General features: G+C 49.6%; 1 protein-coding gene and 1 long non-coding RNA gene across 2 annotated transcripts in view; one reads left to right on the plus strand and one right to left on the minus strand.

Annotated features, from left to right (window-relative positions):
• Positions 1-11,258, minus strand: part of SHH (sonic hedgehog signaling molecule) — a 32,718-nt gene extending 21,460 nt beyond the window's left edge. Inside the window, exons 1-2 of the mRNA XM_079946978.1 lie at positions 10,465-11,258; positions 1,839-2,100 (exon numbers count right to left, since the gene is read on the minus strand). Of these exons, the coding sequence (XP_079803104.1) occupies positions 1,839-2,100; positions 10,465-10,767 (565 nt within the window). The 5' untranslated portion in view covers positions 10,768-11,258. The remainder of the gene's footprint in view (positions 1-1,838; positions 2,101-10,464) is intronic.
• LOC307199371 lies at positions 7,804-13,115 on the plus strand. Its single transcript, XR_013831937.1, has 2 exons — positions 7,804-8,571; positions 11,935-13,115. It is a non-coding gene; the product is annotated as an uncharacterized lncRNA (long non-coding RNA).
• Positions 13,116-25,725: the final 12,610 nt, after the last annotated feature.

The following is a 25,725-nucleotide window of genomic DNA, read 5'->3' on the forward strand; positions in this document are numbered from 1 at the left end:
TGGCTTGGGGAGAGAGGTTTTCAACAAGCTCTCTGTATTCAGATTCCTAGACAGTTTTCCTTGGAAGTAAGTCTCACTGACTTAAATGGGCAGCAAGACTGCAGCCTTTAGATCTGGCAGGCAAGTCTGGGATAGCCTTTTCTCATGTAGTTTCCAGAGGAAGGTGGGAGCCACATCTCAGTGGTCAAGGTCTCCCCATGGCAATGAAGGACAGATCCGTCCATGAGAGGTGGATTCTCCCTTACATTATGGGTTCAATGGACATTCAATGCAGACTTCACATTGGAGTTTTGTCCATTAGGGCAATTGGAGCCCTGTCCCACCAAGCTCAGTCTTGATTCCTCCCAGCCCATCTGCTTGCCTTCTTACACCCAGCCCAGCAGGTGACACTGCCTGGACCTCAGCCTCAGCGTTGGGCTTGTACAATTCAGCAGGGAGGACAGTGGAGACCAAAACTAGTCAGCTCTCCTTTCATTGGCTCTGGCTCCCTGCCTTCTGCCCTACCATTTCCACAGGACAACAGCCGCCAACACTTCTCCATAAGCCTGGTTGGGGAACCTGTGGACCTCCAGCTGTTGCTGGACTACAGCATCTCTAACCATTGGCTATGCTGGCTAGGCCTGGAGGGAACTGGGGTCCAATGAGGTTTGGAGAGCCACATATTTCCCAGTCCTGCCCTAAGCACCATTCCATTCCATTCATTCTCTACACAAGGCACAATGAAGTCAAGTTGATGGACACCAGCAACCAAGGATTTGGCAGATTTGTGGAGAATGTGCCTGCCAGTGGCTTGGCAGACCGGCCATGATAGCTAAGCAGAAACATAAAGGCAGCCTATCTGTGGATTGCTGACTCTGGGCTAGCTCAACACCTTCACACCTGCTTTGTGAGTTTCTCAGAGGCATTTGCCTTGCCCCTATTGGTGACAGTATGCTGGGTTAAGATACGCCTGTTGCATGGCCCATGAAATCAAACACCACAACAAAGCTCTTTGTCTTTTAAGATGCTATAGCTCCACTGGTGCTTCTTAAATTATCTGGCCAATTGCCATGGGATTGTTCCACCTCTCCATTCCTTGCTTCTCCCCCTAATACAGAGTAGGCAGTATTGGGAATACTAATCCTAAATAACTGTAGTTGTCGCAACTGTCCTATAGCAGGACTAATTGTTGGCTGTGAGAACCAGTGACCAGTCCTTTTCAATATTTCAACTAGCATGTCCCTGGCGCAAAGTGAATGTCAAGTACTGTACTACTAATACTAGGATTTGCTTACTACTAGTAGCAACAGTTACAACAAGCTGTTAGGATTGAAGACCAATCCCTTCTGCATGATCTATACAGTGCCTGCTATGTTGTTTGGAACAAAGAAGCAGATCTGAACTACTACTGTACTTACTACCTGCTTACTACTAGGAGTTGGAGCTTAGCACTGCCCCTTCTCTTTCTATACAGGCCAAGCTGTGTGTGTTTGGCATCCGTCTGTCTATAGAGAGGCAATGGAGTGCGTTTGTGGAGGGGATTTAAGTCGAACCACTGCCTTAGCAGCACTGGAGTGGGGCGCAAGCCTGGGCAGTGTGTCTGGAGGCCCTGAACTGCCCAGGCGACCAAGCCTTGGACCTCGCTGATGCCTCCAAAGGAAAGCAGAGCAAGACTTTTGGCACCAGCTTGGCTGCAGGAGTTACCCGAAGGAAGCGCACAAGACGCCATCCAAACGTCTTGGGGACCAAGCTATGATTACTGTGAAATGCTGCTAAGAGATTAACATCTATATTTATTGGGAGGGGGTGTTAAGGGTCGGTTCCCGAGTCGAATGAGCCGCCCCCCAGCCCCTTCTTACCGGCCTTGACCGAGCAGTGGATGTGCGCCTTAGACTCGTAGTACACCCAGTCGAAGCCGGCCTCGACGGCCAGGCGCGCCAGCATGCCATACTTGCTGCGGTCCCGATCCGAGGTGGTGATGTCCACGGCGCGGCCCTCGTAGTGCAGCGACTCCTCCGAGTGGTGGCCGTCCTCGTCCCAGCCCTCGGTCACGCGCAGCTTCACGCCAGGCCACTGGTTCATCACCGAGATCGCCAAGGCGTTCAGCTTATCCTTGCAGCGCTGCAGGGGGGGTGGGGTGCAGGGGGGGTCAAGCAGAGCACAGGAGCATCGCGAGGGGAGGAAAGGAAGGCCAGCCGCTCCTCGCTTCCCCACTCCCGCCATCCCAGAGCAGTAATAGCAGCAGCAGCAGCAGCGACCCATCCACACCTCCCTTCCGCGCGCATCTTTCTGGAGACGCGCGAAGGCTGCAAAGGGTTAAACAGCACTCCGGTACCCGAATCGTATCGCTTCCCTACTCCTCGCATCAGGAATGGGGAACCTGTGGGCCCCCCGGGAGCTGCTGGGCCCCCTATTCCCCGCCACTGGCCATTCTGGCTGGGGGTGATGGGAGCTGGAGCCCAGCAAGAACATGATGAAGGTTCTCCACCCTTCCACCCTAAAACAGATCGGTGCATTCATTGATATGGATCTGGTGCGCTTCTGTCAAGGCCAGGATCCGGAAGGGATGTCAGCTAGGATCGCTCCTCTTCCTCTTGCACCCCTAAATGGGCTCCAACCCCTCCCCACCCCACAGCAGTCTCGCTGCTGTTGGGCGCTGGTGCGCTCTCCCACTCTGCGTGGACTCCGGATTTCCACGCAGAGCCAAGAGGAAGAATCAGACTGCGAAGGCATACATGACAACCATCCCAGCGGCTACCCGTGTCTCCCAGCCTGTTGCCCAACTGGCTAAGCCCACCCCGCTCCCACCCCAAGGATACTGACTCACGCACGCAAATACACACACCTTTACTAGACCCATTCCCACGTTGCTTATTTCTAGGGACCGTTTGAGAGCAGAGCGAATAGAATATGAGAACATCTTAGAAGGCAGGGCGGGGAGAAAGGTGCGATCCACAGATGTTTTGTGGGGGGTATCCTCCAGTGACCGAAGCATTCCATCGCAAACATTTTTTTAGAAAAGCTCTTTCGGAGGTAAGAAAGAACCGCGTTGATTTCGAAACCGGGAAGCGGGGATCTGCTTAGGATCGCGGCCTTAAAGCTTCCCATCATCTCTCCGAAAACCAAGAAGGCTTATTTACTTTTTAAGCTATCTCCTCTGCCCACTCACTACGGAGGAAAACCCGTGCGCACCCATGATTTCATCCTGAACGTTTCTGCCTGTTTAGGATACATCGCAAGTCGGTTTTGCGAGCAAAGCTCCAGTTGGGGCCGCGAAAGAAGCAGGTGGGTAGAAAAGACGGGAGCTGGAACTACCGGGCAGAGACCAACAGCATGAAAAGGTGGCTGTGGATCACGTGGAAACTTCCTTAGGAATAAGTCCTTCAGAAGTACTTGCTCCTGTATAAACATGGATAGGATCCAGTTGCACGAAACGTGTGTGTGTGTGTTGCGGTCCTAACCCTTAACCCATCACGGAGAACGTACGCATAGGCTCTAATCTCTGCCCCAAGGATCGCTCGCAGGCACAAAAAGATACGCTTCTGCGCCACCCTACGCTGGAATCTCCCGAGAAGAATCGTTTTGGATCCCATAATTGGAGCGTGGGGATATAGGAAGCAGCTGACACTGAGGGTCCTTGTAGCTCCGTACCGTCTACACTGACTGGCAGGGGCTCTCCCAGAATTTCAGCAGGAGTCTCTCCCAGCCCACCCTGGAGATGTGCGGAATTGAGTAGGGAAGCCCCGGCAACGCTTCCCACTCGCGTTCCCGGCCCTTCCAAGCGCCACGGGTGTTCGTTCCTTATGCTTTTAGTGTGTTGCGCGAGGGCAAAACCCCTTTCTCCACACTGGCAGCCGAGCAAAGTTTACCGGGGGGGGGGGGCACAATTGCCTTCTATACCTCCCCGCATCTCATGATCTCGTGTGTTCGATCCAACGAGATCCAGCTGCTGTAGGGTCAAGAAACTCACGCGCGGACCCGCAAATTTAAAAATGTGCCTTTTAGATAGGAGTCCCAGGACTGAAACATTGGACACGGTTCCCAGAAAACAAGCAGGTGCACCCCAGGGAAAAAGAGGTGGGCGCAGAGGCTGGCTTAAGCTATGCCCCACTGGAAAACGCACCCACAAGACCAGCCTTCCCAACAGTCCCGGTTATCTGATAACCCAGGAGGACACCTCTAAATGCGTTTACTCCGAAACCAGTTCGCTTCGCCTTCTTGGAACCTATTTGCAAGTAAAGTTGTGATCCTTACATGGGAGTAAGCCTTGCTGGACACAATAGGACATACTTCTGAGTAGACATGCCTACTAGGGTCCTACCCTTTGTATGCTTAAAACAGCAGCTGCTGGAATCCTCCCAGGTGTCCATGGGACTGGTCATCCCATATCCTAATATTTTTTACTCCCAAGCAGAACTGAGGTTAAGATCAGGGTGCTAAGTGGGGAAAGTCCCGTTTATTTCAGTGGGGTTGGCTTTTGAAGCAAACTGACGGAATATATATCAAAAGCATTGATTCCAAGGTTCAGTCAGAAGCGCAGAAATGGCCAATGGGACTTATCCCTTGCCACGCAGCATTGAGGACTCAGCCCCACATTTTCTGCTCTTGGATCTACTCTGCCTACCACCTTATTCAGAATAAAGTTGTAAACCGTGAAGCCTTTGCTAGACTGTGCCACTTCAAGCTGAAGTTCTGTGCAGGTCTGATGGCTTCTTTCTCCAAAAAACCCAAAACCTCTCTGTGCACTCAGAAAAAAATAAGACCAGGCCAAACCCATCTTCTTCCTGAAATGCTGTTTCTTTTCTGCATGAAGATTATTTCCCTTTTGTGTGGAGGAAATTCAAACATGCAAACCCCCACCTGTAGCCCGAGATTATAAAATCCAAGAGCCACTGCGCCACTGCTCAGCGTCTAAACTGGCCTCCTAACCTAATACAACTGTCAAGTGCCAAGACTGCCGTTTTCTTCCTGCATCTTGCTCAGCAGTTCCTGCTGAATGTGCTCTCTGGGACCCATTTGGGTGCTGATGCCTGTGGGTGTTCTTCGGCTGCTTTTAGGGATGGAGAGAGAGAGAGAGAGAGAGAGAGAGAGAGAGAGAGAGAGAGAGTGCCGTAGGTCGTCAGAAGAGCACCTGCTTTGAATGCAGAGGCTCCCATGTTCTGACTGTACCCAGAATCTCCAGGTGGGAGTGACTCTTGGCCGAGGTCTTTCTGCGTCATCTACAGCCCTACAACCCCTCCGTTGTCTCTCTGCAATCGGCAACCGGGGAACCTCCTGGCGCTCGCTATCCCCGACCTCACTATAGCTATCGAAGTCCCAAAAAGCTTTGCCACAGGCCTGGATTAACCAGGGGAGGAGAGATTGCTTGAAGGACAGAGAAAAGTCCAAAGACACATACCAAAACACAGATCATTCTTTCGATTATATTTTTCCTTCTTTCCCCCCAGACATGGAAAATGTATAATCTGCCCCCAATTAAATAACAACAATCCGGGCAACCCGCTTTTCTATGCATTTTGCATTCCGAATTTTAAAAAGACGTTGCCTTTCTTCGAGGAAAAGCACCCCCCCCTACATTGGAGACAGCTTCCACTAAGTAGCAAAGTTTGGAATAAGTAGCAAAAGACACGAGTGCCCTTTTCAGGTCCTTCAGAAAGGAGGAAGGTGGGGTGTTGTTTGTTTGTTTGTTTGTTTGTTTGGAGAGGGGCTTTCTGCAGCTCAGAAGGAGCTTCTCCCGCGTCTGTTCCAGCCTTTCCAAGAGAGAGAGCACCCAGCCGAGGCCTAGGTTTTCGCTTCCTACGAGCAAAACGCCACCGCTTAGCATTGCCGGGAAGGGCTTTGTATTAACAGTGACATCATCACCGCCGTTATCATACTTGTGGAAGGAGAGGCGAGAAGCTGATCACGCAATGACTAGAAAGTGCCCAGACTTGGCGCAAACTCCTTGCGCAGCGTGGCCCGGGTCGTGGCGCATTCCGCCCCGCTGGCCGGCCTATTCCCTTTCCCTTTGCACCGCGGAAGAAAGAAAGAAAGACAGAAAGAGGAGGTGGGGACCTGAAACCTTGACCATCGCAGGCTAGGCTGGGGGGGGGGGGGCTAAGGAAAATCTTACACCCTCCGAGCCCAGACACCTGAACTTCCAGGGCAGATTCCATTCTCAACGGGAGGCCTTGGAGGGACGGGGCGCACGGTGGCCGGCAGGGAGGAAAGGGCAGCTTCGGGGATTCTCTGGCAGCTCCGAGCAGCCCCTTTGCCAAGCGCAGAGAGGAGGGGGAGGGAAAGACCGGCTGAGCCGGGATTGTCAGAGTCAAAAGCCGTGAAGCCTCAGCTATTTATTAATTCATCGGGTCGTGTGCCGCCGATCAAGCCCCGCTCTGCTCAGCCACCGTGAAGCGCAGCAGGACCGCGTCGGTGGGCGCCGTGTGCGTCTGCGCGCGCACGCCAAAGGGGCCTGGCCGAGGGGCTCAACAAGCCGCCCGCCGCCTCCCTCTTTCCCCCCAGCCAGCCGACCCACACTTCCAACAGGCACCTGTCGGGCCCGCCGCAGCGCGATCGTGTGCCTGCCTATCCCCAAGCCAGGCAGCGATCGTTTTACCCGAGAGTAAGCCCCGCTGGCGGTGGCTTCTGAGTAGGCAGGCAGGTATAGGATCGCGCTCCTATGCACCAGTCAATACCTTCATAGCGAGGCTGCGGGGAGCCGTCCCCGCCCCACTCTGTGTGAGATTTACTCTCGAGTAAACAGACAAAGTCCCGGGCTGCGAAAATCTGCAACCCTCTGCCCGCGTGCCTTAGGAGTAAAGCTGCAATCCTATATATCGCTGCTCAGAAGTAAACCCACTGAGCTCAGTAGGATTTACTCCCGGTAAACAGCAGTCCCCGTCCCCTTGAACTCGGTGGCACTGACTTCCAAGTAAATATTCATAGGATCGGGCTGCGAGAACGACCTTCCAGACTAGGTCTCTTTGGCTCCCGGGAGCTCAGAGTTCCCGGGAGCTATGAAGGGGGCGGCGGTTCCTTAACGGCTCCCCTGGGGTTTATTATTATTATTTCAGACGAATTCCAACTTTATCATAAAAGAGCTGGCACCCTTATCTTGCCTGCAGATCCAGCCAATGGCTGGCCGCGTGTGTGTGTGTAGGGCTGGGTGTGGGAGGCGGGGTGGGGAGAACCCTTCAACCAAGAGCTTGTGTCACCTGTAAACTTAGGAATCACCCGCCAGCTCCGAGCTCTCTCTATTTGCGCTCTTCTCCCCCTCCCCACTCCCGGAGTTAATATTAACCAGCGGCTAATGCATTCAAGCAACTGCTCTGAAAGTTTAACAATTCCGTCCAGGGCGTCAGATCTTTCTCTCTCTCTCTCTCTCTCTCTCTCTCTCTCTCTCTCTCTCTCCTCCCCGCCCCGCGCCTTCCCCCCTTTCCTTTCCCCCAAGGTTGAAAGGAGCAGGCAAACGCTCGGCTGAATCTCGGCTGCGCCGGGACGAAGCAGGAGGCAAGGCGTGGGGGAACAGATCTGACGAGGTGACCCACCAGACTGGGATCCATTCATACTGACATTCTGCATCTCAAAGGCACATCCCGCCCCACGCTTTCTACCCCTCCCTCCCCACAACCTGCAGCGCCGCATCCACACTTGGGGTCGCAGCAGATTCGCGGATGCCCTCGAGGCGGCCTTTGCGCTCCGCCTCGACGGACTTGGGCACCAAGGTCTGCTTATCCGGCCCACCCAAAAGGGGATCCCACTCTCCTGCTTGGTTCTTGCTCTCTTTTTAACCCGCCCACCCCCCAAAGTCTCACCCGCACCCTCGAAATCCCCACCCAACGTCCTTCCAAGTCCATTGGACGAGTGGCATCGCTGAGGCGCCTGGCGGGCGCAGCTCTCCTCACCTTGCCCTTCCTCCCATTGCGCACACACTCCGCACCTCGCATTCCCAGGTGCCCCCTTTGTATACAAGGGAATCAGAGGCACTGCGAAGCGTGTGTGTGTGTGTGTGTGTGTGTGATGTTGTTTTTCTGTTTCCTTCGTCTGAGGGAAGTTGACAGAAGGTCAGAAGTTCAAACGCTGCTAGCTAATGCAGCAAAGGAGGCCAGCCGAGTAGAAGGAAGGGAAGCTTTGCTCTGCGCTCTGCGCTCAGAGAGAGACCCCAAGGCGCTTGGGAAGAAGGCTGCGGGGCTGGAGCGGGGGGGGCGGGGCGGCGTGTGTAGAGAAGCAACCTAGAGCCGAGCAACAGAGGCCGGCATCTCCTTGCTGCGCCCCCCCCCAATTGCTCATATGCATCTATGTCCAGTTCCCAAGCTCGTTCCATGCTCTCTTTAGGAGGAAGGAACTTACTTGCTTGCGATTGCTTTTCTGATTGACTTCGCCTAAGAAGATCTAGACATAACATGTTAGGCTCGTGCTGTGGGGATGCGCGCACAGAAGGAGAGAGGGAGAAGGCGGCGGGAGGGGGGGGGCGTCTGTTCCTGGAGCTTCCGCGCCGCACAGCAAGTCAGCAGCACCAGAAGACGGCAGCAGCAGCAGCAGCCGCCGCCGCCTCGGCCGCCTTTCAAAAGGATACAAACTGAAATTCTAGCCGTTGCGATCGATACAAGAGGAGTAAGTGGAGCTGAAAATGCGAGATGGGCTGGACTGGCCGCCGCACAGCTACCCCCCAGTTCCTGCGTCTTGGCAGATGAGGAAAGTGTGCGCGTATGGGGAGGTGGAGGCGGGGGTGGGGTGGGAGATGATGGAACTGGAGCAGAGGAGGAGGTCGCCCACAATGGCACCCCTCTTCCTCGCTGCTGGCCTTGCCCTCTCCATTTGCGCTTCGCCTTCGTCCTCTCTCGCCTTGCAGGAGGCCGGATCGGGCGCTGAACTCTCCCCAAACCCCGCGCGCTGGCCTGTCCCTGGGTAAGGGAGGCTGGCGCGCCTCGGCGCGGCGCGCGCGTCAGCACCCTCCTAAGGTGCAGTTAGATTTAAGGTGGTCGGCTGGAGATCGCGGCGGCCGCCGCCGCTCTTCCGTTTGGCCCGGATAAATCTCCTAAACGTGCGGAAAATCAGGCCGCGGGGAGGAGGAAGAGGAGGTGGGGAAGAGGAGCGGAGAGGGCAGAGTTTAGGAAATCCCCCCCCCACCTCCTCGTGGAGACTCCAGCTGAGCTCTTATTATAGAAACGAAGGTGGGGCTTAAATATATTAATAGCGACTGAGGTGCGGGGAGGAGGGGGGCAACGACTGTTGACCTATATTTGGAAGGAAACCCATTTCTAGGGACTGGATGACATTGCAGGTAGTTGGAAGAACTCCGAAACTAGGAGGCTGGTGCGCGGGGGCGGCGGGGGGGGGTTGGAGTTTATGGCAAATAGCACCACCACCCCTGAGCAAATAGCGATCATTAGCTATGATTCAGGATGATCAGAAGAATTCTTCACCTAGTAAAAGGTTGATGGTTAATGGATAATAGATCCAGGATCCAATTTTTAGCCCATATCCAATATTTATGGAATCGGGAGCCTTCTGAATATGTACATATATCTATATATGCATGTAGCTATGTAGATAGATAGATAGATGCGCCAGCCATACATCGGATATTCTCCCTTTCTCTCAAACAAGTGATGCAATGCTGGTTAAGTTACTTGTCCCTCCCCCTCTTGCGGTGGGGGCGGGGACGGGGAAGGAATATAGCTCTGGTGGTGAGCATCCTTAAAGGAAAATCGATAGATTAACGCTCTGTTTGGCACAGTTGCAAAAGATGGTTTTGCAGCACGGCGATAAGTCGAACGCGCATAATAACGGTGATCACGCTGTTATTATTATTATTAATTATTATTATTATGATTGCCACTGAACTTCAAGCTAGCCTTTCGGAAGTGCAAGATCCCAGCCTTACCAGCAGAAGCTTGCAAGGTGCAATTAGGGAAAGGTGGTTAATTTAAACTGTATGTATCTAAATTTTTAAAATAAAAATAAAATATATGCCCAAGGGAAAGAAGGGGTTTGGCACAGTCGATATGCACTTAAGGGCCCCATTAGCGCCACCCTATTCGTTAGATCCAAGTAGGTCCCTTGGGGGCTGGGGAGGGGGCAGGATGCACTCAGAAGCAGCTAACCAACCAACTCCCAGGGAAGCGCATAGCGTGGTTCTCCCTGCAACTATCACACCATTCACACGCGCGCGCTCCCCCTCTCTCCAGCCTCCCTGGTCACAGCCCAGGAGAAGGAATAAACGCACGCAGATAGGCGGACAGGTAGAGGCACCCACCCGCCCACCTTTCTCTTGCAAACTTATGGAGACCCATTGAGAAAACAGAGCTAAGGACGAGGAAAGGGGAGGATGGGAGGAAGATGCCGGGATGCCTTGAAGGAGAGGACGCTCCCACCGCGACTGCCGCTTAAACTCAGGGGGTCCCCCCTCCCCACCTCTCCCCACCCCGCCCCGCATACACGCACACACAAAGCGCGAACGTCTGAACGAGAAGAAGCGGAAGGGTGTATTATTTTTTTCCTGACCTGTGTCATCAGCCTGTCGGCTCCCGTGTTCTCTTCATCCTTAAAAATAATGTCAGGGTTGTAATTGGGGGTGAGCTCTTTAAAGCGCTCCGAGTTGCGGCTGATCTTGCCTTCGTACCTTCCACTGGCGCCCAGCGTCTTCTCTGCCACGTTGGGAATGAACTGCTTGTAGGCTAAAGGGGTCAGCTTCTTCGGGTGCCGCCTCTTGCCGAAGCCCCTGCCCGGTCCACAAGCCAGCCCGCAGGAGAGCAGCAGAGCGCCCACGAAGACCAGCAGCAGACCAATTCTCCGCAAGAGCAGCATTCCGTCCGTGGAGAAAACGGCCACTTTCCACGCGCGCGCACGCACGCACACACACACACGCGCGCACACGGCTCCCTGCCTGGCTGCTGGGTGTGTGTGTGTGTGTGTGTGTGTGTGTGTGTGTCTCCTCTCTGCCTCTTTCGGTCTGTCTATCTGTCTCTCTCTCCCTCTCTCTCTGTCTCTGGAGATCTGCGGTTCTTTCAGAGCCTCCTATCGCCTTTTCGCTGCCTGCTCCTTCGAATACTCTCCCCCGATCCCTAGCCAGACAGGTGCTGGAATGGCAGCTTCGAGGAGGTCGCTTGTGATAACGGAACTCATCGGAGTTTGGATCGTGGCACCGGGAGGCAGAGACCCCCCCAAAAAACGTTCGGGAAAGCAAGAATGAAGGCGGAAGGAAGGGGGAGGGGAAAAAAAGGTCTGGATTCTAATGGGAGCTCAGCTACAAACGCTTGTGAGTGGAGCCTGCCTTTAGTTCTATATTATAGCTGCCAGGGCTGAGTTCTGATTGGCCGAGGCGGGAGAAGCTCGCCTTCTGATGTATTAACCCTGAAGAAGGCAAAAAAAAAACCATCAACAACAAAAAAAAAATATCTTGGAACATCTCTCGTTCTCTCGCTCTTCTCCTTGTACCTGAAGGGCTTGGAAATGAAAGGGGTGGAGACTGAGCTTTCTTGGGATAACATCAATTACATGTTTTCTTTTCTTTTCTTTCTTTTTTCTTCTTCCACTCCTCTTAAACTTTTTTTTTTTTTTTGGCAGAGTGGTAAATTTTGTTAGGAAGAGTAACAGATGCTGTTGTGGAATATATGGAGCGGAGTGGAAGCGAGACACCTTGACACCTTGCCCATCTAGCTAGAAACACAATGGAAAGGACCTTTTGAAATAGCTGGGGGGGGGCGGCGGGGGGGAAGAAAACTTAAGGGGGGCAACTTCCCAAGAAAGTTATACTTAGCATCTCCGGCACCCTGGCCTCGAAGACAAGGAATGGGGGTATTTTTAAAAGGATTTATTTTTACATAATAAGGTTGACCAAAGCTGCTTCTGTTGAAATAACTTTGCGGATGAGGTTATGATATATGCAAGTAATATAAAATACGGATGGGGTGGCGGAATCCGAAAGTTTTGAAAATAAGTTTTTGCTTTATCCAAGTTTATTTCTTCCTCCAGTTGCCGTGGGACTCCTCACGCGTCATCAAGTGAACGGCGCGGATGGGGCAAAGTTTAATGTGAAATTAATGGTTGTCTCCCGCTGGCTGGCAACGGTCGCCTTTATCCCGGGCTGCAGAAAGCTCCTGGTCGGACAAAAGTGTTGAGAGACGAGCAAAATCGTGGAGAGATGGGTCTGGAGATAAGAGCAGCTTCAGCGGCCTTTGTCGAGTCCCAACCATGAGCAAACAGGTTGGTCGTGCCTGTTGTTCGCTTTTGAGGTTTCCAAAGAAAGCATCTCACAGGAATTCAGCAACGTCAACTCACTGAAATAAATAAGGACTTTTTTTTTTCTGAGGAGGGGGGTATAAAAAAAGTTACCACCTATTTATCAAGCTACCCACTACGATCTACAGAATGTCTCCAGACTTTTCACAAGACTCTCCTTACTTGCAAGCCTTGCTTGGGAAAAAGTGAATTATCATAAAATCTCAAACAGACCCCAAGTTTCGAAAGAAGTGGGTCATTCTGCAAAATTATAACAATCTGCAACAAGCATAGGTTTTCCCCTACCTACTCTGGAGTAGCCCCATTGGTGTAACAAGATTGCGTATATTTTAAAGCACAGATCCCTACAGGAAATGCCGCGTTGAACCCCAAGTCCCAGGTTGGTTTTGAACTTCGTTTCTTTCCAGATGTTTACCCGTGAGAAACGTCATGTCGACTTTTACTTGCAAGTAAAGTTGCTCTAGGGCGAAGCCCCGATCCTTCCCGTACTTCCTTAGAAAGTAAACTCGGCGGGAATCAAGGGACTTACTCCTAAGTAAACCAAACGTATTTACTGGAGTCCGGAGCCCCAGAGTGTAATGACTCTCCTTTATCATTTTACTGCATCATCTTAACCAGTTTGGGGACCGGCGCTTTCCAGGGCGAACGCTGGGTTGCCAATCGAACCTGTTGCAACCAGATGCATCACGCTCACCCGAAAATTCAAAAACAGAAGTCAGACACAACCCCCCCCCCCTTTACATTAATTTATTTTAATGCGTCATTGATTTTCTGTCAACAACCACCCAACCCCAACTCTCGACGTCTTGTTGTGGTTCCTAGCTAGAATGGACAGCCTTTAAAAGTTTGTGACGTCCCGTCTAACTTTTCAAAGAGAAACACGAGGGCTGGAAACTGGCTTGACATTTTTTTTTTTTTAAATAATAATAATAATAATCACACGTCTTATATATGCTCCCTGTGTGTGAAAACAGATCCGAAGCATCTCCGTCTACAGAACCTTATTAGACAAGAAAGACGGGTATGGCCTTTTGATGTGGCTTTTCTTGGAGCTCGTCGATGAAACGGGGCCAGGAGTCAGAAGGAGCAGCTACTCCTGACTGGCGAGGAGGATCAGGGCTATTGCAAAACTTGGATCGCTCCCCCCACCCCGCCCTCCACCCCACCCTCCTCTTCAACGTACAACGGGGCTCGAGCCATAGGTCTGGGGGCGCGGGAAGACGCGGAGGTTGCGCGCCCAGCCAAGCGCGTCTCCTGCAGGAACAAGGAAGCGGGGGCCCCATCCCGGCCTCGCCCTCCTCCCCCCCCCCCCCCGCGCTCGCCTCCTTTTCATTATCAGCTCGCCATATGTACAAACCAGTGACCCAAAGATCACTGCAGGAGAGGAAACGCGCCAAGGAGGAATTAATTACTACGCGCGAGTAATAAAAAGTGGGTGGGGGCGGGGGGGCCGGGGGGAGGAAAGGAGGAAGAAAAGTTGTAACGAGGTAGGAAGTTCAGATCAGCTCCGCTATCAAAAGGGAGATGAAAGAAAACAGAGCTGCTCTTCGCTAGGGCTGGGTCTAGTCAGCTTCACCTAAGCTCTGGGGCTGCAGCTGTTCCACCCTCCTTCTATCTCCCCCCGCCTCCCCATCTCTTAGAAATGATGCAAAGGAAGGTGGAAGAGAGAAGCGCAGACGGAGCCCCAAGGTGTCCTTTATTCCAGGACTTTCTCCTGAAAGGGGACATCCCGTACACACACAAAGAGGGGTGCATGCCCAGTCATTCTTGAGAGCCAACCAACGAAGGAGCGATTGTGCGTAAATGTCACTTTTAAAAACTGCTCCTATACGGGAACTTTATAGACAGCGTGCTACTTGAATAAAACTTCGTCCCATATGCCTACTTCATGTTGTCCTACCTAGGAGCGGTGGCGTGAAAAACGCTTTTCCTTTTTCAGAGGGGATATAGCAGAAGCGTGAATACTGAGTTCTGGCCTACACTGCAGTGCTGTTGGCTTCAATGACTCCAATATTCCTTGCAGGCTTCTGAAGGCTAAACATCTCAAGTGGGGGGGGGGGGAGAAAGGATATTTGGAGTTTTTGAATGTTTCGAGCCGCGTTCAGCGTGATTTATGTCTTTGTTCAAGACCATTTCTGTACAGCTTTATGGTACAAGAAAATCCTCTGATAGGTGTACAACGACTTAAAAAACCTGGAAAATTACCAATATGCAGCAAAACAAACAGAAAAGCTGTAAAAAGGAGGCAAAATATGGTAATGTACAAAAATGGCAGAGTGCAGCTGAATGATCAGGGAAGGCCTGGCGGTGGCGGTGGGATTTGCTTAAAAGGACAGCTGAAACAGGTAATTGCTGATGTTTCCCATAGGGTAGGGAAAAACGTCTGTCCATATGTAATACCCACAGCCATACCCACAACGTGAGTGCCTGTCTGTGTCCAAGCAACTCTAACTAATAGATCCTGGGCCTAGATGAACTCTGCGTGAGGATTAATCACTTAGCCTCTTGAATTAAAAAAGAAGAAGAAAATCAATGGAAAACCAGTTGCCTTTGAGATCTGAAACTCACGCTATGGTTGGCTCTGTCTTCTGAAAGAGCCCAAGAAAGCTGCCCTCATATCTGTCGAATGAAGAGATGAAAAATATACCATGGAGACCCAGTTGTTCACATGAACGGCTCCCCACTCCATGACCCAGGATGGGGGGCACGTGTCACCACTTAACCTTTCATTGATGTATATGCATATATGCTTATGTATATAGCGAGATAGATATTTATGTATATAGAGAGGCAGATAAAGAGTTTTGACACCACTTTCTTTGGTCTCGGCGTCTTGAAGGCAGGAAAATCGCGCGTCCCTCACAAGGCGGACTGCCCCCCTCTCTTTATGGGGTCCTCCATACCTGAGTTCTCCCCCCAACCAAGCAAAGAATATGACCTCCTTTCCTTCCCCTGCCCACCTGTCTGTTCAGGCTACACATAGTTCTGGACTTGAACCCTTATTAAATTCCCCACCCAGTCAGATTTTTTTGTGGAATAATAATGGTTGCTTGCAGCTCAGTAGCTGTTGCTAACCTGCACTTTCAAAATGTGAATAACAACAAATAGTTATTCCATGAAGGACAGTCAAGATGAAGAAACGGGGTGGGGGTAGGAGTGGGTGGTCTCACCCGTATAAGGCGGACTCCTGTACTTCTTCACTATGCATATAACCCTGTCCCTCTGAATTTGACTTAGAGACTCATAAAAGTCCACCAGGCTCGCTCTCTTCTCATGCCTTTCCTCGCGTGGCATCTGGCTTGCCTGCTAAGGCCCCAGATTCAAGGCCCGACACTTCGAGGTAGGGCTGAGAGAGACCGCTGCCTCAAACCCTGGAGAGCCACTGCCTGTCCGTGTGGGCAGTACTGAGCTAAATGGACAAATGGTCAGTATACAGCTGCTTCCTCTTTTCCACAGGCAGGCGATAGCTCTTCTCTATTACACCACGCCAGACCTCCCACCCCATGGCAGTAGCACCGAACGACTCCCTGCCTGTGAAATTTCTAGCATCCCGTAATAGCGGCGCAGATCCTAGCTAGCAAATGTGGAACCTCTCTGTCCCGGTATCCACATCCTGGAGGCTTCTGAAAACCCCTCCGCCCAGACATTTGCATTTATGTTCCCCCGACCTCTGTTTTATTATTCCTCTTTTATTGCAAGGCACTTTTGCGCTGAATAAAAACGAGTTCTCTCAGAAGTGAGTTGCACTGATTTAAAGTTGCACAGACATCCCAATGTCGTGGTGGGGAACGAAGCATTTTAACCATTTGAGCTTGAAAGGGTCTTCCCGTCTCTCTTCTCTGGTGCAAAGGCTGTTTATCTGGCCTCCCCTTTGTCCGCAGGTAGGGGCGTGCCCTCATCAAAAAAGAAAGTTACTGGTCCTCAGTGTTTCTCCCAGCCAGCCACGCACTCCGCATCTCTACCTTTCTTCCTCTCTCAGAATCCCTTCCACTATCCCCAGCATCGCTTTCATTTCCACTGCTGAATCCACCTTGGTGGGGGAAACGGCCAAGCTCGGAGTCGCTTCGGGTTATTCTCTCCTCTATTAAGTCGAGGAAGTGGGGGGGGGGGGGGTCCTCCCAACTCCCAGCACTCCGACCCCTCGCTTTCTCCCAGGTCCCTGCCTGCCAGTTCCTTCCCGAAACGGTAGGAGGCTCCCTGGCCACGGCGCGCCTTTTATTTGGAGAAGCCGTAGCAGGATGGCGCGGGGCGCGGGGGCTTGTCTGGTGACCTGCGAAGTTTCTCCCGGGACCTGGGCAGAGCATACTCGTCCCGCGAAGCTCTCTCGTCCCTCCCATGCCAGGGTCTCTCCTTGGCATTCAGGCCGGGGAGTTTACAGCAGCGCCCTCCCAGAGGTTCCGCTTCCAAAAGCGTGCGCTCTTAAGCGCCCTTATGGCGCACAGCGGCGCTGCCAGGCTACCCTTTCCAATTTATGGGGAAATCCACTGGGAAGGGCCTTAGCTCAGTGGCACAGCTCCTGCCTTGAGAAGCAGAAGGGAACAACAACAACAACAACAACAACAACAACAACAACAACAACAACAACAACAACAACAACAGTAATAAAAAACATATCTCCAGGGAGGCTTGGAAATGATCCCTGTCTGAAACCCTGGAGAGCCGCCGCCAGTCCGTGTAGACATTCCCAAGCCCGATCGATGGCCCAATGGACAAGCAGATGTGCGTGCTTTGGGGAATGTGCAGAGTGCCTTTCCTTCCCTGTTCAATTTGCTTTGCTGCACGCAAGCCACCTGTAATCAAATGGCTCTTGGTTGCACCTTGACTGAGTAGTATCTCCTCAGGCAGCACGGCATCCTGGGCCGGACGGCCATACGAACAGAAAGCAAAAGATTCCCTCTCAGTTGCGCATAGCCGGGTCCTTTCTACGCTCGGGGCGAGGAGGGTGGCACCCTGGCGAGGAGGGTGGCCTTTCCTTCCTCTTGGTGCGCAAGGAGATTCCCTCTCCAGCGAGCACAGCGCGCTGGGCCCGCCTCGTCCTCCTTTGCGAAGGATGCGCTTCCTCGTCCTCTCTGGCAGGGCTGGCGGGAAGGGCTTCGCTGGATCGCAGTCATGGTCAGCAGGATCAGAAGCGAGAGAAAGCAGAGTTTTCAAGAAGCACTGGAATGTGTACAGGTGTAGTGCCTGTCTTCTGTACATAGGGATGGAGCTTAATTAAACGAAGAATACTCAGCTGGAGGCCACATTATAGCTAACCAACCTACTATGAGTTTCTCTTGTCCAGGCATTGACTAGATCCAGAACTACTGAGTTTCAGGAACCTAAAAAAGCCCCAAAAGGAAAAAAGGAAAAAGCATAGTCACGTGCCTTAATACCATTTCCTGGAATCACCTTCCCAGGTACCCAGGACAAAATGAATAGTCTTGGATAACAACCCACCTCCCAAACTTGCTTTGCTGCCTTCTAAATAACAATCCTTCAGGTATTTGAAAAGTTATCCATTGTCTCTTTCTCCAGTGCAGTGTTTTCTTCACTGCTCATCTTTCTGTGTATTAACAAGAGCAGTGGTGGGAGACCTCCAGCCTGCAGGGCTTATCAGGGCCCATTGGGGGTGGGGTATTTTGGCCAAGCCAAGCCCATCTGCCCTACAGGTAAAAAATCTGCTTGAGCCAAAAGCAGGGGGTGGGGTTTGCAGATACTGCAGATCAGCTGATCAGTGGTGCCTCCAAAGCACTGTGCAAGAGGGTGCTTTGAAAGATGCTCTGCAAGACCGGATAATTGTTGGGTCTTCAGAATGCAGAGCATTATCTGGAGGCGGCCTTATCACGTTTAACCAGGTGGATTTGCCTTGTTCTTTCCTCACCCAACAACTTTGTGAAGGAGATTATGCTGAGAGACAGTGGCTGGCCTAAGATCATTCAGTGAGCTGGATGTCTAGGTAGAAAGTGAAGCTGGGTCTCCTTAGTTCTTAGTCCAGCACTACATCACACAGACTCTTCTATTAGCACAAGGCAACATGAGGTGGCACCACCTCAGATGAAGCAGTCTGTATGCTATGAAGACATGAAGATTTTTACGAGGGTGAAGATGGTCACGGAAATGGTAGCAGCAGCCATTCTCCACCAGTGATAAGGAAGAGACTTGAGTCACATGACCTTGTGGTACTCTTAAGTCCATGTGATCTCTGCTGTTCTCCAAATCAACTTGCTGTTCTCTGAGCATTAGGACTCTGGAAGGAAGCTCTGCTCAGGCATTTGGCAACCTGGACTTCTTTTGTTTCTGGGGGTCCACAGCAGATATCACGCAACCATGTAATATCATCCTGCTTTCTTTGAATTTCTTGATTGGCTAGGACAGGGTTAGCCAATGTGGTGTCCTTCATATGTTGGCTGGGGCTCAGGGGAGTTGTCGTCAAGCACCATCTGAAGGGTACCATATTGGCAACCATCTTGGGCTATGATGCCTCCAGAGCGCTTTAGAGTGATTGAGAACAATGGAAACAAGACCACCTTTCCTATGGAGAGCCAGATCTGCTTCTCAAGTTGAACAGCTCAACTTACGTTCTTCATCCTTTCCAGTCAGTCAAATGAGTTTTCTGAAACTAAAGAGAAATGGGGAAGAAACACATACACTATGAAACAATCCACATTTCTGGGCTACTGCTGTGCAATACTTCTGGAAAGCTGGCATCTCTTTCCTCTCTGTAGCCTCAGCCCACGGCACATGGTGGAATAAGGTGGAAAGACCTTATAGAAAGGTTCATCTGAACTGAACCTGGTGGCTTTGGTGGAACTCAACAGGTTGCCCCATCAAACCTCATTGCTCATTTTCCCAGTGAATTTCCACTGCTAGCCTGACTGCACCATTGCAAGAGTCTCCCCACCCCGCCCCTTGGGTAAGCCCAACTGTGAAAGACCTCAGCAGCTATACTTTGCCTTCATTATTCCACATCATGATTCGGTAATAAAAAAAGATGAGAGATCTCATCTATTTTTATCTGTTTTAGTTTAAAATAACTGAACTGGTAGCCTATTACTTTGCATTATTTAAGGGCAGGGAGAGGCGCTGAAGCATCTTCCCTTGTAGTGGAGTTTGCAAAAGTCTTATTTTTAAACTCTCTAAGGTTCAATGCCTTGATGTAATTTGCTTTTATGAATGCAGTGGCAACACGGTGGATGAAGATGGTTTCTCTGCAGAGGGAGGGGGGCAACCCCAGACACTATATTTGTGTAGTTCTAAGACTGAAGTTTAATTGCTCTCCTAACAAACACTCCTTCTGCACTCACCTCCTATAGATAACAATTATCACTTTAAGTGAGTGTTAAAGCTGGGTTTTTGGAACCTTTAAAAAACTGTGATATTTATCATGAAAGAGCTTGGGCCAGATTCTTCTCTCATTTGAAGTGAAAGCAGTGTATTAACACTGGGCACAACCCTTTGGGAATGTCTCCAGTCCATGCTCCATTGAAGTGAATGGGATTTGTGAAAGGGGCACATGAATGGCCTTGAGCAGCTCTTATTTATTTCAATGGGACATGAGTGCGATCATTTCTTAATGAGTTGTGCCCAGCTGTGTAAAATTTAGCACGAAAGAACCATGCCAGAAGCTTAATCTCCAAATTATTATTTTCTTCACCAACAAGATTACTTTTAAGGTCCAGTCACGGAAGACTCTGGGGTTGCGGCGCTCTGGGGTTTATGTGGCCAGCATGACTAAGCTACTTCTGGCAAACCAGAGCAGCGCATGGAAACACCGTTTACCTTCCCGCCGGAGTGGTACGTATTTATCTACTTGCACTTTGATTTGCTTTCGAACTGCTAGGTTGGCAGGAGCAGGGACCGAGCAACAGGAGCTCACCCCGTCGTGGAGATTCGAACCGCCGACCTTCTGATCAGCAAGTGCTAGGCTCTGTGGTTTAACCCACAGTGCCACCCGCGTCTCTTAAAGATTAGTTTTAATACTCACTATTCACAATTTTTTCACAATATTTTTTGAGAGTTTCAAAACATGTCTTCCTTTTTTGGCCTATGTGATCCTTGCTTGGCTACGATGACTCAAGGGACGAGGAATATACAACAGCAAGAGGAAAAGTGAGTGAGAGAGAGAGAGAGAGAGAGAGAGAGAGAGATTCAAATAATTGAAGTCTTCTTCAGGATATATTTCTATTCAACTGAAATTTCTGTTTTTGAAAACTGAAAAGGGAGACTATTCAGCGGAGTCATAGTAAGTATTAATGTGCTATCCTTACTGACGGTAGCCAAATGGTTCTTTCATAACAGTGATAAAAGAGACATCCACAGACACAACCCATTTTATCCTCACAATAACCCTGAGAAGTTAGAAAAAGAGAAAGTAACTGGACCAAGGTTTCCCAGTGATCTTCACGCGCCTTCTCATTGGTCCAATTCAAATATGCTACCCACTGTACAACATTTGCTCTTTAACATTCCTGACTCAAAATATTACATTATTTCAGGATGTTAATTAGAGTGACTAATACAAAATGTCAGGTAATAACTTTTGCAGAAGACTAGTAAAAATGAATGCTATAGCTTTTAGGTGTGCTGGGTGCACCTCTGAAAGGTGCCAACCGTTGTACAGCACATGATACAGTAGTTAGCTGTTGTTCCTCGATATCTTCACTCACCTCTCCCCCCCCCCAAGAAATATGTATGCTCAGCAAGTCACAAAGTACCCTAATATGTTCACAAGACATGCCCTCTCCCATGACAACACTCATGTTGAGTTCATCACACAAAAATAGCCACTTGAAGGAAGCTTGAGGATGAGTGGCTTATGTAGAGTTCAGACCCTGGGAAAGATATTGGTGTGTGTCGATGTGGAGGAAACGTAGGATGTGAGGGGAGATGGCATGTAACTGTGTAGGATTTAGAGAAGCAAGTCCATGCTTGGGATCCTTTCTGGTGGTTTGGGTTTGGGGAAGTGAGTCGGGCAAGATTTGAGAGGATCTAGGGATGATTAGAGAAGTTTTACAATTGTGAACATTTTGATGTTTTGATTGACTTCCTGTGCTCCACCTTATCAACAGGGGTTGTTAAGAGAAGAGGAGGTTGTTACGGATATCTGCAGGTGTCTAACCAAGAAGGGAAGCAAAAGGATAGACTGGAGCATATAGCCAAGATAGGAGCAGACTTTGGTCTGTCAACCATACCCTGTGTGAGGCCAACATTTAGCACCATCACAGGTAAGAGTCAGTGTGGTGTAGTGGTTAGGAGCAGTAGACTCGTAATCTGGTGAACCGGGTTCGCGTCTCTGCTCCTCCACATGCAGCTGCTGGGTGACCTTGGGCCAGTCACACTTCTCTGAAGCCTCTCAGCCCCACTCACCTCACAGAGTGTTTGTTGTGGGGAAGGAAGGGAAAGGAGAATGTTAGCTGCTTTGAGACTCCTTCGGGTAGTGATAGAGCGGGATATCAAATCCAAACTCTTCTTCTTCTTCTCTTCTAAGAGTACAGCTAAGCAGGACCAGGGCCAGAGTGAGGAATGGAGTCTGTGAGCCCTACAAGTGGAGTTTGTTTCAGAGAAAAAGTCTGCTAAGAGGTTTGGGGAGTTATAGAGGGCTAGGAGAAGGACAGGAGGCCAGTCGTAATGAGGAAGGATGGAACAAAGCACAGAGACATGAAAACTACTTGGGCCCAAGAAGCCTATTATACTTTCCCAAAGAGATACAATGGCTCAGCTAACATCCTGGAAGGTTTATGATCTGAGTCCACCCATAGACGCTGCTTCCCCTGACAACTCCATCTGCAAGACGTTCTCAAGCACGAGGTTCCATGGTGTTGGCACCTTGGCTGGTAACAATATGCACATTCAAGGAAACCACCGCTTCCTTTGCATGCTAAACGGCAAAAGCCCTCCCAGCATAGATGGTAGAAGGGTTTGTTTATTATTAGGATCTACATTTTAACTTCTTTGTCTTCTTTGGTGAGGGAAGCAATGGTGGGCTTAGCATGCAGGTCATGCTTCCAGTTGCATTCGATTAGGCAAAAAAAAAAAAAAGTTTTTTTCCGGGTCACATTTTGGATTTTCTGAACGATGAGATGTTACCACGTCTTCAGCACACAATCCCTCAAAAGGGAGATGCTATGAGAAGCCCGAAGGTATGAGTTACATTCAGCCTGAAACAATCTTCTTAGCTCTAGCAGGGCAAAGTTGGCTTGCCTAAAGTACACAAACCTGCAGACTGGATCAAGACTCACTGTTTGGGTAAGGAGGAGGAACAAAGCCTGCTCTCCGAAGTCCATCACCCAGCCATGGTAACCACTGTATTCACTGGCCCATGGTAGCGGGCGAGGTATGTGCAGGATTGTCTTGGGGTTTTCTTCTTCCCGTATGTTTGCAGACCATTTCTGAACCTGGCTTCCATGATTTCTTTCACCTCTTGACATATTTACACCCTTGCATTTCAAGATACTTTGCCGGATTCAGCGGAGAGGTTAGCAACCTGTTTGTGTGAAAGTTGCCTTTTCCTATATGGGGACGTGAATGGGAATGGCTTTTTAATGGAGGGTGTTCCCATGTGACTGTGCTTTTGAAAGCCCAACAGCTGGGCTGGAAGTTGCTAGAACCACACACTGGGTGGGTTTGTGGAATAAGAAATTGGATAATGGAGCAGTTTCTGCGTTTTGCAAGAAGTGTTGGTTTACTTTATCACTGCAGGTGGGTTGGTGGGTGGGAGAACAAACCCCAACTGGAGTCTTGGCAGCATTTGACAAATACATGTTTCCACACACATCTCTTCCACGTATGCAAGATACAGTTTAATCTCAGTTGAATGCACATATGCCTAATCCACCCCGCTTTTAGAGGGAATTATTGTGGGGGGCAGGCAGATGCAGATGTATGCATGCCTCAGCTACCACACTGTCTCGCTTTAAAAAAAATAATAATGTGATAATTCTACTTAGTTTGGTGTCTTTTTAATATTTATTTATAATTTTCAATTATAACAAAAAAGAAAACATTTCGCACATCTATCAACAGCAATTCAGTCATTTTGAATCTCGACTTCCCTCCCCACTTTCTGGGGTTCCTTAAACTTGTTTTCATCTTTCCCTGCATATCCCAAATTGTCTCAACCTATTCTTTTTTAAATAAATATAAATCTGTTATTATATCTTTTTTAAAAACTGCAGGTCTTTACAATAGTCCTGCTAATGTCTTGATCTGCTTGTAGGTATTCAATAAACCATTTCCATTTCTTAATAAAAGGTTGTTATCTTGATTTCTTATTCTTCCGATAAGTTTCGTCATTTCTGCATATTCTATTAATTTCTGCAGCCATTCTTCTCTCGCCGGGACTACTTCTTTCTATTTTTATGCAAATATCATTCTTGCGGCTGTAGTTGCATACATAAATAAGGAAAAAGGTACCTTCTTTCTCTCTACATTTCCAATACTTATCTGATTTTGATTTATACATTTCTGCCAATCTACCAGGTGTTAGGTACCATCTATATAACATTTTCATATAATTGTCTCTTATACCATAGTATGCTGTAAATTTTAACACTGTCTCACATGTTTGATGGTAGGCGTATGCATCCCGATGCTTTGCTATGAATACATGAATTCTGACTAGCCACAGTGTGAGCCAGCCTTGATCCTAATTTGTTGGTATATATGAACTGCGGCAATGAATGGATTAGCATGTGAGGGGTTGTAATGATCAGTGGCCCAAGACAGCTGACTGCAAGGAATATTTTATCTACATTGCAAGACTGATGAGAACACAGTTCATCCATGGTAGCATAGTAGATCACTTTGAATGCTACTCATCTGGATGTGTATCTAATAAATCTACATCTAATAAGAACATAAGAAGTGTTGGGTTGGATCAGGACTAAGGGCCACATTATCCAGCATCAGTTCTCACAGTGGCCAACTGGATGCTTGTGGGAAGGCCACAAGCAAATCCTGTCTGCAACTCCACACTCCCCATTTCTGATTCCCAGCCGTTGGTACTCAGAGAGGTATTTATTTACTCAGTCATTCACTCATTCAACGGCAGAACTAGCTGCTCAGGCACCCAGAGCGGCACAAAGGCAGTGCACCCAGAGGCGGGGCAATCTGCCGAGGGGGTGGGGCGATCGCCCCTGGGGGAGTTGTCACCCCCCCCCCAGTGATGACACCTGGGGCGGACCACCCCCACCGCCCCTCCTTCCTATGCCCCTGCACTCACTCACTCATTCATAATTATACAGTCATACCTCGGGTTACAGACGCTTCAATTTGCACATTTTCGGGATACGGACACACCAAAACCCGGAAGTACAGTGGTACCTCGGGTTACATACGCTTCAGGTTACAGACTCCGCTAACCCAGAAATATTACCTCGGGTTAAGAACTTTGCTTCAGGATTAGAACAGAAATCAAGCTTCAGCAGTGCGGCAGCAGCAAGAGGCCCCATTAGCTAAAGTGGTGCTTCAGGTTAAGAACAGTTTCAGGTTAAGAACAGACCTCCAGAACAAATGAAACACTTAACCCGAGGTACCACTGTACCGGAATGGGTTACTTCAGGGTTTTGGCGCTCGTGCATGCTCAGAAGAACCAAATCGCAACCCGCGTGTGTGCAGATGCAGCACTGCTGTGGGTTGCGGATGCTGTGGGTTGCGAACGTACCTCCCGCACGGATCACGTTTGCAACCCGAGGGTCCACTGTATTTGTACTCTGCTTTTCCACAAGAAAGAATAACGTTCAAGCTGGCGAAAAGAAAACAAGCATGTATCATCTCAAAACCAGCCATTGCGAGAACAATTTCGTAATAACATAATAAAACAACAGCACAACAGCAAATATGGCAGCATGCGAAAAACAACATTTCAGTGCTATAAATATAGCAAAAAGCACAAGGGAGCTTAACAGTTTTGCATTGGTCCTAGAAACAGCCCCCTGCCAATTTGAGGGGGCATTTGAGTGTAGGAAGAAAGTAGGAGGTAATTCCCCTTTTAAAAAAGTTTATCTTCACTGTTAGTGGGAGAGGCTCCCTGTTATGTTGCCTTTTTCATTCCCTAGTGCGATAGCACAAAAATGGGACAGGGAACCTATGACCCTCCAAAAATTGCACTCCAGCTCCCATCAGCCCCAGCCAGAATGGCCAATGGTCAGGGATGATGGGAGCTGTAATCTAGCAATTTGTGGAGGGCTCCAGGTTCCCCCTCACCAGCCTAAAAGATTATTAATAACTTCAAAATTAAACAAGTGTGTCCTTAACTCTCTCAAGGCCCATCAATGAAAATGGGCCTTTCTGCAATTATCCAACTAAAGTGATTTCATTGATTTGACTATTGATTAATGCTTGTTGCAGGCATCCTAAAAATATTAAAATCTCTTAATATTAAGAGGAGATTATCTTCAGACTGCCCACAGAAGGGTTCCCTTTGTTTTGTTCAGAAGCAGCTGGGTATGAGATATGTCCCAGGTTTGGTCTTGAAATTTTCTCTTTTTTCTTGTATTTACTCTAAGGGAATAGAATGTGATACCTTAATGCAAGCAGAGAGCTGTT

This window comes from Podarcis cretensis, assembly GCF_951804945.1.
Source record: "Podarcis cretensis genome assembly, chromosome: 12".
Classification (NCBI taxonomy): Eukaryota; Metazoa; Chordata; class Lepidosauria; order Squamata; family Lacertidae; genus Podarcis; species Podarcis cretensis.